This window comes from Scardinius erythrophthalmus, assembly GCF_964197995.2.
Source record: "Scardinius erythrophthalmus genome assembly, chromosome: 8".
In the NCBI taxonomy this organism is placed as follows: domain Eukaryota; kingdom Metazoa; phylum Chordata; class Actinopteri; order Cypriniformes; family Leuciscidae; genus Scardinius; species Scardinius erythrophthalmus.
In genome coordinates this window covers 13,555,978-13,569,783 of record NC_138228.1, presented here as the reverse complement: position 1 = coordinate 13,569,783, position 13,806 = coordinate 13,555,978, and the positions used below count along the sequence as shown (strand labels likewise).

Here is a 13,806-nt window from a genome sequence, read left to right as displayed (position 1 = left end):
GATGCTATTTTAAGAAACCCTCTCTTCATATTGATGAAAGGGCAATGCATATATAGAAGAAAGCTCTAGTGGGAAAGAGTGTGGGTGAATATTATTTGCATAGTATTGGCAAATAATGTGACAACTGTGAACCTTTTTTGCGATTATTCAGCATAGACATAAAGAGAGCGGGAAGCGAGATTGGGAGTAAGATGAAGTCACAAGTAAGGCTGTAAATTCACACAGAATAAATGTGGACAGATGTGGTCTAAGCAAAACAGACAGACTGACACTGGCTGCGTAACAACCAGACTGCACGTCAATGGCCAGATGCCTGCTGAATGTAAAGTGGTCCATCTCACCCTGCTAAGCACTACAGCAATAAAAACTAGAGCTGTCAATTGGTTATAGTATTTTTATTGCATTTTCATTATCATAATTTCAGTTGTTAATGTGTTTAGTTTGATGTTACAGAAAGAAAACTCATTTGTGTGGAAACCAGGGTTGTGCGCCATTCAGTACTGAATTGACAGTGTCTTTAAAATTCTAGTACAGTCCAAACAGGATGCAAAATTGCAATTTGAAATTGAATCTTAGGAATTAAATTGAATTGAATGACATTTGTGTAACTGTAATGTTATGTGACATTTTTTAACTATAAAAGCTTTTGAAGTTTATGAGTTTGATATTTTCAGGAATGAAAATTTGCAGTTCAGTAAATTTGTGAACTTTTGTTAAGCATTCCGCCTATGTTTTATTAACTCTTTCCCTGCCATTGACAGAATTTTCCGTCATTTATGAAACAACGCTTCCCAGCCCTTGATGGAATTTTCACTGTTAAATGGTAGGGGGCGCTATTACGCATCTAAACACAGACAAAAAAGGAGCAGAAACAAGCGATAAAAACAGTGCTTACATTATAATCTAAAAAAAAAAAAAAAAAAAAAAAAAATTCAAGTGTTGATATATATATGTAAATATAGCTGCGAGCAGCGATGGAGGGCCCAAGTCGGTGACACTGCCACCCCGGTGCCTTTAAAAAAGAATGCATGAAGCTAGAATAAAACATTTTTAAAGCAGAGGGTACTTTCTTTTGACATATTGCATGTTCATATATTCATACAACAAAATATTCTGGGGGCCATGACATTTTTGGGAACGTGATCAAAAACGCTAGCGGTTTCTGGCAACTTTTTTTTGAAAAACACTGGAGGGGAAAGAGTTAATAAACAAAATGTCTGTTAATAGGGTCTTTCTCCATGATTAACTCATAAACGCTCTGCTTTAGACTATTCTTAGTGAAAGAAGCATTTACTGTAAGCTGCAGTTCTGATCATATATGAGTCGGTTCTGAAGCTTCCGATCGTTTTCAGAACTCAACTAAACCTTTATATTGTCAAAAAATAGATGCATCAACAACATTGAACAACGCTTGTATTCCCGCTACTGCCCTAGTCAAAATCCAGGGACTGCCGCTGTCAATCCACTATTTTCCTCAGAATAGAGTGATTTCAGTGTGTTTGTGCCATTTGTTCTGTAGTGGATTATCTGAGGACGTTTTGACTGTGATGAGAGGAGAGAGAGCACTTGTCTGTCTCCCGTGTCTCAGGGTTCACAGGGGCCGTGTGAAGACCAGCGGGGTATAAGTTCACTTGACAGGGATGTAAACACCCCTTAGATGAGAGTCAGAAAGTGCTGGCAGCAGAAAGGAAGGGCAATAGGATGAAAACAACAGCAGCATGAATGGCAAACACTGCCAGTTAAGGATGGTGTCTCTGTGGGAAGACAGACTAGGATATCAAAGGTGCTTTTAAGGGAATGAGGCTTCTGGATATGCGAAGGGTGCTACTTTTTGAAGTCGGCTTATGTAAGTTTTGTCCTGCTCCCATATACGCATGATTGCATAGCTGGATGCGTGTGTGCATACTTCTCCAGAAAATGAGGCCCAGAACTCTGCATGCTCCTGTAGAGCGCTGGCACGTCTGTTTTACAGAAAATGAGCCACACCAGGGGGTCTGATGGGGTGTAATGATGTTTGATGTATGCTGTAATGTGTGCGGCAAACTTGCTGTAGCTTAAGTCGCTATGAATGTTGTTTAGCTTTGGATTTAATAGGCATACATATCTAAAAGATTTAAAAGGCATACATATGTTTTTCGACAGTTCAGGCTGACAGGATTTTCGCAAGGAATTGGAGGGAGGCGATGATCACTTCCCTTTAAAAATACAATTTTATTTCTGTCATGAAAATCAAATTTTCCAGGATCTTTGGAAATTAAAAGGACATTTTACTTTTAAAAAAAGTTAATTTACTCATTCATGAACAAGATATTTTGAGACATGTCACTGTTTTTTTGTTTGTTTGTTTTTTTAATAATAAAAAAAATGGATGAATTTTTTCCTTGAAATACTTTAATTTATTCTAAATACTGTAAATTTCACAACTCCATTTATTGAAACTAACATGCAAAAACAGCTTGTTTCAGACTTCCGCAACATTCGACATTTGAAAAAAATTTTTTTTTAGAAAAAAAAAGCATTTATTTCAAATTTCAGTTACAATGTGAACGTTTTTTTACTGACACTTTTGATTAGTTGAATGAATCCTTGCTTAATAAGACTATCATTTCTTACAACAGTTAGTGTACTTACATTTTTTGTACACTAAATAGCATCTAATTTTGTACACTAAATAAAATCTAATTATACGGTATATATATATATATATATATATATATATATATATATTTACCGTATAATTAGATTTTAGATGACAACAGATGCTATTATATAAAAGTCTTTGAATTTTTTTTTTTGATTTTGAATTGCAGATTTTCAGTGTTTTCTCAGACTTTTTTTACCCCAGTGCAAGAGAGTCCCAAGGGATCCTAGCGTTAGGATAGAGTGGATTTTTATACAAGAACCCTGACCCAACAGTTACTCATTTAAGATGCGTAGAGGGTGTTTACACACTCTTAAAAGCACATCCAACTAGTGGCAGAACTAATCGACTAGTCTGTGTGAACCCTAGTGAATGTTCTCTCTCTCAGTGAACGCCAGAGTGGAGAGCAGCAGGCTATGATGATGAATCGAACCATTAGTGCTATAAACTCTGATGTGGGCATTAAGAGCATGATATCTGTTGAGCGGACTCATGACTGCACTGGTTGCGGCCAGACAAAGAGTCTGACCTATGCTTCCGTGAGAGACAGAGAGAGCAGATGAGAGTGATGTCATGCATTACTGGCAGCGATCGCAGAGCTCGGGTAATGTGCTGGCTGAGAGAGGAACTCCCCCGTTTTGGCCACTCTGCGTAATGGATCATTCCTGATGGGCTCTTAGGGTAATGCAAAATGGCAAGTGCTATCATTGGTCATTTCCACTGGGGTGAGAAGGGAGGGGAGACTCATCATCCGTTAACGCAGCTATAGGAGTTATGAGCAGCTAATTTGAGCTCTTAATGTTTCCGCTCTGAGCCAGGGAAGTTGTGAGTCACGTTATGAAACCGGTGCCTTTCCAGGAGCTTTTAGAAGTAGATCTTTACAAATATTGATGGCTTTGTGACAAATTGTTTATTGATTTTTATTTTCATTTTTTTTTATTTGTAATGTTTTAAGCATTCTGTCAGGCCCTTCCAGCTTTGCTTAGATAGATAAAAATTTATATATAAATAGATATATAGATACAATGCTGCATTAATTTGATCAAAAATATATTAAAACAGTAAAAACACTAATATCATGACAAATTTAAAATTTGTCAAATTTAATTACAAATTAAATTTTATTACAAATTTAAAATAATATTTTCTATCATAATGCATATAAATAATAATAATAATTTTATTCTTGTGATGGCTAAGCTGAATTTTCAACACCATTACTCCAATCTTCAGTGTCAAATGATCCTTCAGAAATCATTTTCATTTGTTGACTTGGTGCTCAAGAAACATTTCTTCTTATAATCAATGTTGAAAACATTTAAAGTGCCATTTAAAGTATAATTCCGTTAATTTTTGTGGAAACAGTGATTGTTTTTCAGGATTATTTATTGAATGCATATACAGTAGGGTGCATCAAAAAACACAATTCTTGAATTTAGATATGGCTGGGTGCTAAAAGTGTTCCAATATATGTAGAAACAACACATGCAAAATATTTTTCCAGTACATGATGATTTAGGGGTGCCACCGCACATCTGTTTTTGTTGGATAAAGTGGTCAACAGTGCTCAATAATCACAATGGAGATCTGAGGTAAACAATACTACATCTCAAGAAAACTGAGGTTATCTTTCTGTTTGAGGTGATCTTTCTGTGTTGGGTATGTATAATTACACATTACTATCATATCTGTAGTTGTGTCTTTGTATACTTATTTATCATAAGTCATTTAAATCATATTTCTAGGTATTCGGAGCTCATTACATCTAGCTAACGTTAGCTAGCAACAGTTTGCTAACCACAGTTAGCTATCTATGTTAGCTAAGCTATTAAGCTTAACATCAACAGTATTCTAGAGTGGACAATGTCATATTCAGAGTATACAGTGGGGAGAACAAGTATTTGATACACTGCCGATTTTGCAGGTTTTCCTTCTTACAAAGAGGTCTGTAATTTTTATAATTGGTACATTTTAACTGTGAGAGACGGTATCTAAAACAAAAATCCAGAAAATCACATTGTATGATTTTTAAATAATTAATTTGCATTTTATTGCATGACATAAGTATTTGATCACCTACCTACCAACCAGTAAGAATTCCGGCTCTCACAGACCTGTTAGTTTTTCTTTAAGAAGCCCTCCTGTTCTCCACTCATTACCTGTATTAACTGCACATGTTTGAACTCGTTATCTGTATAAAAGACACCTGTCCACACACTCTAAAACAGACTCCAACCTCTCCACAATGGCCAAAACCAGAGAGCTGTGTAAGGACATCAGGGATAAAATTATAGACCTGCACAAGGCTGGGATAGGCTACAGGACAATAGGCAAGCAGCTTGGTGAGAAGGCAACAACTGTTGGTGCAATTATTAGAAAATTGAAGAAGTTCAAGATGACAGTCAATCTCCCTCGATCTGGGGCACCATGCAAGATCTCACCTCGTGGGGCATCAATGATCATGAGGAAGGTGAGGGATCAGCCCAGAACTACACGGCAGGACCTGGTCAGTGACCTGAAGAGAGCTGGGACCACAGTCTCAAAGAAAACCATTAGTAACACACTACGCCGTCATGTATTAAAATCCTGCAGCGCACGCAAGGTCCCCCTGCTCAAGCCAGCGCATGTCCAGGGCCGTCTGTAGTTTGCCAATGACCATCTGGATGATCCAGAGGAGGAATGGGAGAAGGTCATGTGGTCAGATGAGACAAAAATAGAGCTTTTTGGTCTTAACTCCACTCGCCGTGTTTGGAGGAAGAAGGAGGAGTACAACCCCAAGAACACCATCCCAACCGTGTAGCATGGAGGTGGAAACATCATTCTTTGGGGATGCTTTTCTGCAAAGGGGACAGGACGACTGCACCGTACTGAGGGGAGGATGGATGGGGCCATGTATCGCGAGATCTTGGCCAACAACCTCCTTCCCTCAGTAAGAGCATTGAAGATGGGTCGTGGCTGGGTCTTCCAGCAGGACAGCGACCCGAAACACACAGCCAGGATAACCAAGGAGTGGCTCCGTAAGAAGCATCTCAGGGTCCTGGAGTGGCCTGGCCAGTCTCCAGACCTGAACCCAATAGAGAATCTTTGGAGGGAGCTCAAACTCCGTGTTTCTCAGCGACAGCCCAGAAACCTGACTGATCTAGAGAAGATCTGTGTGGAGGAGTGGGCCAAAATCCCTCCTGCTGTGTGTGCAAACCTGGTCAAGAACTACAGGAAACATATGATCTCTGAAATTGCAAACGAAGGTTTCTGTACCAAAAATTAAGTTCTTCTTTTCTGATGTATCAAATAATTATGTCATGCAATAAAATGCTAATTACTTAAAAATCATACAATGTGATTTTCTGGATTTTTGTTTTAGATTCTGTCACTCACAGTTGAAGAGTACCTATGATCAAAATTACAGACCTCTACATGCTTTGTAAGTGGGAAAACCTGCAAAATCTGCAGTGTATCAAATACTTGTTCTCCCCACTGTAGATGTCTCATGAGTATTGAGAGTAGCATTGTACTGTAGTTGTTAAAGTAAATTAACAGGGTAAGGCCACATGAAAATGTCCCATTGACCTCCATTCATTTTGTCTATAGGACAAATGAATGGAGAATCTTGAAAGTTGAATTCTGAGAAATGCCCAAGTTGCCCAAAGGGCAAACAAACAACTTTTACTTTGATAACCCTATAGAACATGTTACTGTATAAAAGTTCACTATACACAACATTTCCAGGTTAACCTTTTGGCAATTACACTAAAAATTGCCCATTTTTCGAAATTTCGCCAAAGTTCATGTGTTAGGTGGCACCCCTAAATCTCAATGGAATTCCTCAAAACTTTGCAAAAGTCATTTTTATGTTAATTGGAACAAAATGCAATGCCAGCCAAATTGATATTTTGAAATTAAAATTTCCCATTCAAATTTGATGCACCCTAATATACAGTATATATATATATATACAATAAAATTACTGCATTTTTGTTGATGTTTTTAGAATTTTTAGAATTAACACATCGGAAAAATATGCCATCAGATATTCATTGCTAAAGTTATGTTATACTTATTGAATGTGCTATATATGAGGGTCACACCTGGCATCTGTTTTATAGAATGATACTTGTATAGTGAAAACTTTGTAAGTCTGTCAGCACACACTCTATATATTTCCTCTTCTCACCAGAATATGATACATAAAGTTCAAAGTGTTGCTTCAGCATAGTTTACCAGTGCGCACATAAAACATAACTCTACAGGGTAGTGTTAGAGCTGCCCAGTAGGGGAGTTCTGAGCTCTTTTAATAGACAATGATTTGCATCCGGTTAATGTGTTTCACAGGCCACTTGCTCAGGAGTGTCGTGTAAGCAGTAACATGTCTGGCCTGGGGTATTCGGTTTGGCGTACAAGTGTGCGTGTTTGTGTTTGAGAAAGAGAGACAGGACGTGCTGTGCGTTATGCCTTTTTTGCTTTTGCGATGCACACCTCTCGGGGGTGTGCGGGACGCACACGGTTACGGCAGCGCTAGGAGATGGGAGGAATGAATAAGTGATGTGGGCTTTGGGGAGGCCCGGTTCTGAGGCGGTGGGGCTGAGAGATATTGAGGCACAGAAGTGAGGCAGATGTAGAGCCTCAACCATCACTGCACTCTCAGGTGGGCCCTTGTGAAACTTCACACTGTGAAAAGCAGATAAATCTTATTTCGCTCCTTTTGTTCTCGCACATCCCTTCTGTCACACTTTCAAACATATCCCCGCGCTGTTTTTATTTTTCATATGCATTCTCATTTCCCCCACACGACTCACTGTTTTGTCTACCTGTTTTTAAGCTTGTGTACAGATTTCCATTTCTCTTTATGAATCCATTCTCTCCAACCGTTTTACGTCTTTTTCAGTAACCTTGGACTCTTTGGTTCGGCTCTTTGCTTCTTAGTGAGGATTTTTTGGACCATTTAGGCTGAAACAAGCTGAGAAAATTGGATAATGTGGAAAAGCTGTGGAAAAACAAAGCATAAAGGGATTGTTCACTCAAAAATGAAATTTCTGTCAACATATATATATCTTTTTTTTTGTGCTCCGCTGAAGAAAGTGAGTCATGCAGGTTTGGAATGACATGAGGGTGAGGAAATGATGACACCATATTTGCTTTTGGGTGAACTTACAATCACACCATTCACATAGAACCTGAAAGTTAACTTTAAAACACTGATTTTAGCCGAGGTTATATATGGGTTCTCATCCCAGAAACCTCAGTATTTTTCAGTGTGTCTTCAAGTAGATTCAGAATGTTCATTGAAAAAACACAGTAAAAAAAATACAATTTCATCTAAATGAAAAGATGTATTTAATAATTTTATTTAATAATTTATAAGCAACAATATAATAACATGGTAATAAACAGCAATATTTACAGTACCTGTCAAAGTTTGGGGTCAGTAATATTTTCTCACTATTTTTTAGAATTCCCTCGAATTCAAAACTGAATCAATTAATTTAAATGAGCAGTTTGATCTGATTCGGTAAAAGAGTCAAACTTGCCTAAGTTGTATTGCGAGTCATTTTTGTGGCACTAGCATCACAAAAGTTCTGTGAAATACTTCTGCCTTAATACTCATTGCATGACAGGAAGGGATTGAAAAAAATAGTCTAAATTCACAGTCTTTACTTAATGGTGAAATAAAAAGTAAAAAGTCATACTTAATCAAACATTGCTTATCATCAATGGCATGAATATTCAATATATAAGCCAGTTTTATCATCAGACAAGCAAGAAGTAGTGCAATTTAATTAAATAGTGCAGTGCCTTTAAAAATGATGAGTGTATTTCTGTAAGCTAGTATTCTGTTCTTCCTCTGTACAGTATCTCTTCTCCTCAGCACCATTAGAGCTGACAGGCTCTCATACTGCAAATCAGCCACAATCATAGACAAACACTCATCTCCACTCAGGTCTTTCAATAATTGCTGACCACATGCTGCACAGGTGGCCATTACCCATGAGGCAATCCTGCGTTTCGAAAGATTTCTTTCAGTTGTTTGTTCTGTACATGTGTAGGTGTTTCTTCAGTTACAGTATATACACTTTTATGTCACAGGGGTTGATTGCATCAACATATTTTATTGATAGATTTAAACTTTTCTTCTTACACTAAAATTGTAACTATATCTTTAAAAAAAATCTACTTTTCGAAAGGCTTCATTGTGCAGATTTCATTTCAACTGTCTTTCAACATCTTAAAAATATGAAAATTCTCTAAAAATATTAAGGACATTGACAATACATACATTTGACATTATATAATACATACAGTACATTTTCACAGAAAAACAATTCAGTCTTGCAGATTTCATCATCTTACTGCAATGAGAATGTTACACAAAGACATCTTTACTGTGCATCAGTTTCAAACAAATTGTATCACAAATGTAAAACGTGTATACATTTAAATGTCTGTTAGGTTAAATGCAATTAATCTTAAAACAAAGTTGTGTATTTTATTTCAAAATGATTTCAATTTAATTTCCACCACAAATATGTGATTTGAGTTGATGTGGAAATGACATTTGTTCATGGTGGTTCTGGGATTATTGATAGTATGCAAGTAATACTGTATAAACCAGTGAAAAGTATGTTTTATAGTAAGGCCAAAAGTGTCCAAATTGAAAGAAACACCTTTCTGTGTCATATCGGTGAGCAAATGGTTAAAGAAGGAACGACGTGAAATGTAAAACATCTCTGGATATTAAATCTTGTTTTCTGTTTACATGATTATGTGAAGATTTCTTCAGCTGACAGCACAACATGTTAATGTTCTTTTTTACAAAAATCCTGTCATCCATCTAAAGTTTTCTTCGGGTTTCTCTTTAAGATGTGAATCGTCTCGCATCACATGTGAAATCTCAACTGCCTGACATGGAAAGCAACTGAAGAAACACTTTAGTTACTTTTTTTTTTGTCTTTCTTTCTCCCATAGCTCCAGGTATCCACCACTGACCTAATTGGAAGGTTGGTAGAGGGACCAGTAGACTTGGACGTGTCTGTTATTGACCAGAATGACAACAGACCAGTCTTCAAGGAGCCACGCTACTCTGGGGAGGTCCTGGAGGGTTCCCCAACAGGTACTCTACCCTAACCTGATTATTCATGTTCTTGTGGCTGAAATTAATGTGTCTAGAGAAATGTATTACTGGAAGAAGAAAGCTTAAAGTCTTTGATAATAGTGGCTGGACATTCCTTCAGTTTGATGGAACACAGCCTGTGCAAGATAAGGACTGTAACTTCTTGTTTTTCATTAGTTGTGTTTGCATCTCCATTATTATGGCGTATACTAAAGGTTAATGGCTTGGAGAAACTAATCCCGCTTTTATGCTACGGACTTGAATGGTATCTCAAATTGTGTGGCTTGTTGAATAGTGTGTGCTGTTACTTAGTAACTAAGTGATTGAATTTATGATAAATTAGCTGATAGCTATAAATTACTGTAGCTATCAACCTCTTAGCTAAAGAAACCTAGAAACCACCCAAGACACCGTAGCAAAATTCTAGAATAATGCAGCTAGTTTTGCACTGGCAAACATCACTTTTCTTCAGAAAATGTAAAAAAAATCTTTTTTTCGAAAACCTATTCAGTCTTACAGATTTGATCATGTTACTGCAACGTTGAATGTAACACAAATAATGCATTTTACATCATAGTGTCCAAAGTGTTTGCAAAGAGTTGCATTATCTCTTTTTGTTTCTTCTCAGCATAGCTATAAAGCAAAGATTACCGTTTATTTAAAAAAGCACACTTTCGAAGTCATCCCTAATGAACAAACACATTATCTCCGAGCGTGTCTTCACACAGCGCACCGCAGAGATAGCTTCGCCGAGCTAATCATGAGCATCCCTCACAAATGGCATCCTGTGTTTATCTCGCCACCAGAGAATGCTACATTGTTTTCATGACGTGTCTGATAAATCAAAAAAGAATTGGACCATTTACAGACTGCATGACACTTTCTTCAGTCCCTTGCCCTCCAGAAATAATATATTAAGACACAACCCCGTCCTCAGAGGCCCCAGTACTGCACTTCCATTTCACAATACTTCCATCATTTTTCCCACGACTCTTCACTGCACTTTGCCTCTTTCCTTTTTATACATACTCTGTGTTTGTGCGGTTTTTGTGGCCATGTCACCATGGAAACCCCCAAAACACAAGGAAAATGGTTTTAGTGTTTTAATAAGGAGGGATTCCGCTAACCTTCATCACCCACATACTCACCAAAATGGCACACAACAAACTAACTTTTGTAGCTCTGTCATGCTTGTGAACTCTACCTCAGTGAGCGTGGTGAGCACAATAGGATGGGAGAGATCATATCAAATCCGTTTCTCTGTGAAGAGTGGGCTGCGCTGCTTTCGTTACAACATAAACAAACAGACGTCAGCCTCAAACAGCAGTGATAAAGGCAGGATGAACTGATCCAGGTAGAGTAGGCGGATACAATGTGCCTGCTTGTAGATACATTTAGCACGATGAATGGTAATGTGCGCTCAGTCAGAAGAGAGTTAAGGCGGAAGGAGATGAGAGTCCCTAACGGTGGGGAATCTTACTGCCCACCTCCAGAGTTGATGTAACTTAGTTAAGTAAAGTAGGTTTATCTAATCGCCAAAAGAGGAATGACATTTGGCTGAAAGACTTAATGAAATTAAACTAAGACCTTCATGCAACCGGGGAGAACATAAACACCCACAGGCCAAGCCCTGTTCAGTCAGAAAGTGTTTCTTTATAGAAAAGCTGTTTTATCTTGTATAATTAATAATTGTAGTAATAATAATAAATTAATAATTATATCAAATAATATTATTATAATATAATATAATAAATATAATAATAATATTATTATTATAAGAAATAATACAAAATAAAAGTTTATTTTTATATAATTATATGCTTTTATATTAAATATTAATTTTAAATATTAATAAAAACATCTTTTTTATAATAAATGTATAATAATTTATGTATTTTTTGATAATAAATGCATATTTTATAGCATTTTCACTCACCGGCTACTTTATTATGTACACCTGTTCAACTGCTCGTTAACGCAAATATCTAATCAGCCAATCACATGGCAGCAACTCATGGTCAGCATTATCTGCTGAAGTTTAATTTGAGCAGTAGTGTTGTCAAAAGTAAAAAGTTGGAACTGAAATTAAAAAAATATGACCATACCAGCATTTCCCTCTAGTATTTTGAGCGCGGTTGAATGGATTCTTAAACACCTCTGATTGGCCTTTGTGTTCACCCGTTCAACATATATATACGTATGTCTCTGATTGGCTACAATCAACGCTGATCAACGCTTCCAAAACAAGTTGTAAACAGACGTCTTTGATGCTCTTCGCCGAGCGCTTACACAGATACAGACAGGAGCGTTTGAAAGCAGGCGATCGTTTCTGCTGATAGATGCCTGATTTCGAACGCTCCAGTGTGTATTTGTGTAAGTGCTTGATGAAGAACGTTAAATACGTTTATTTACAACATGTTTTGGATGTGTTGATCTTTGTAGCCAATCAGAGACATATATGTTGAGCGCTTGAACACACTCGAAATGCTGATATCGTCACAATTTTTAAATTTCAGTACAGATTTGGTACCGAAGTCGTACTTTTGACAACACTATTGAGCATCAGACTGCAGAAAAGTGATTAAAGGGACTTTGAATGTGGCATTATTGTTGGTGCCAGACGGGCTGGTCTGAGTATTGCAGAAACTGCTGATCTGCTGGGATTTTACCATCTCTAAGGTCTGATGAGTCTCTATTTCTGCTATGACATTCAGATGGTAGGGTCAGAATTTGGCATGGATCCATCCTGCCTTGTATTTGCGGTTCAGACTAGTGGTGGTATAATGGTGTGGGCCTTTTAGTACCAATTAAGCATTCTTTACTGTAAAGGTCACAGGCTATCTGAGTATTGTTGCTAACCAAGTCCATCCCTTTATGACCACAGTGTACCCATCTTCTGATGTCTGCTTCCAGCAGGATAACGCGCCATGTCACAAAGCTCAGATCATCTCAAACTGGTTTCATTGTCATGAATGAGTTCACTATACTCAAAATAGCCTCCACAGTCACAAAATCCAATAGAGCACCTTTGGGATGTGGTGGGACTGCAGCAACTGTATGAAGCTATCATGTCAATATGGACCAAAATCTCAGAGGAATGTTTACAACACCTTGATGAATCAATGCCATGAATAATTAAGGCAGTTCTGAAGGCAAAAGGGGGTCCAACCCATTACTAGCAAGGTGTATCTAAGTGACCAGTGAGTGTATATTAACTAAGCTGTAAGAAATGTGTTCCATATTTTCCCATCTTTGGGTTACAAACTCATTCAAGGTCAAGTCTAATTGATTTTAGAGGACATATTGCTTACATTTTAGTTGCTGTAAAAAAAGTAAAACGTTGACTGTCTTTTATAAATACACTTTATTGCCATCAGGACTGAGTGCTTCTTTTAAATTAATTTATATTTTGGCTCTTATTCTTTGCTACATTTCCATTGGCATGTCTCTCATCTTTTAAGATACCTTAATGGGGAAGATACATGATTTATGGAGAGTAGATCCATTTTAATGTCTATTGCCTCTCAATTATAACCATTTTCCATGGAATAATTTTTAAGTCAATCATTTGAAAAGCCTCACCATTCACCAATAAAGGAGATGCTTTTTACAGTTTCATCATCTTTCATATTAATCACGTGTTGCTTTTATCATTTTCATAGCGTCTCGTCCTGACCAGTTGTTCAGAGGTGCAGAGTTCCTGTTCAGTTGTCCATTGTCACTGCTCTACTCAAGGAGCATGTGTGCAGTGCATTGTGGGTGCAGGTGTGCGCCGCAGGGGCCGGGCTTTTTTTTCCCAGTGACTTCCTTTCTCCTCTTTAGGCTTGTGTATGTACGGGTGCAGATGTGCACAGCGTGCCTCCTCCGCTGTCTCCTGAGCGCATGGCAAAGGAAGGATGAATCTGTACTGCTTTTTAACGCCTCTTTTTAAAGGCCCCGTTATGCAGAAGAGTAGGCCTATGCCAGTGTGTGTCCGGAGAGGAAATGAAAAACGGGAATTGAGAGCTTTTTAAAGGAGCCTACATTAATCAGCACTGGAACCAACAGTTAGCCTCCCACT

The 13,806-nt window shown here is 37.6% G+C and overlaps 1 protein-coding gene across 1 annotated transcript in view; it reads left to right on the top strand.

The window, feature by feature from the left end:
* The window catches only part of cdh13 (cadherin 13, H-cadherin (heart)), a 347,744-nt gene that overhangs the window by 185,006 nt on the left and 148,932 nt on the right, over nucleotides 1–13,806 (top strand). Inside the window, exon 6 of the mRNA XM_081372855.1 lies at nucleotides 9,602–9,746. Coding sequence (XP_081228981.1) covers nucleotides 9,602–9,746 — 145 coding nt within the window. The remainder of the gene's footprint in view (nucleotides 1–9,601; nucleotides 9,747–13,806) is intronic.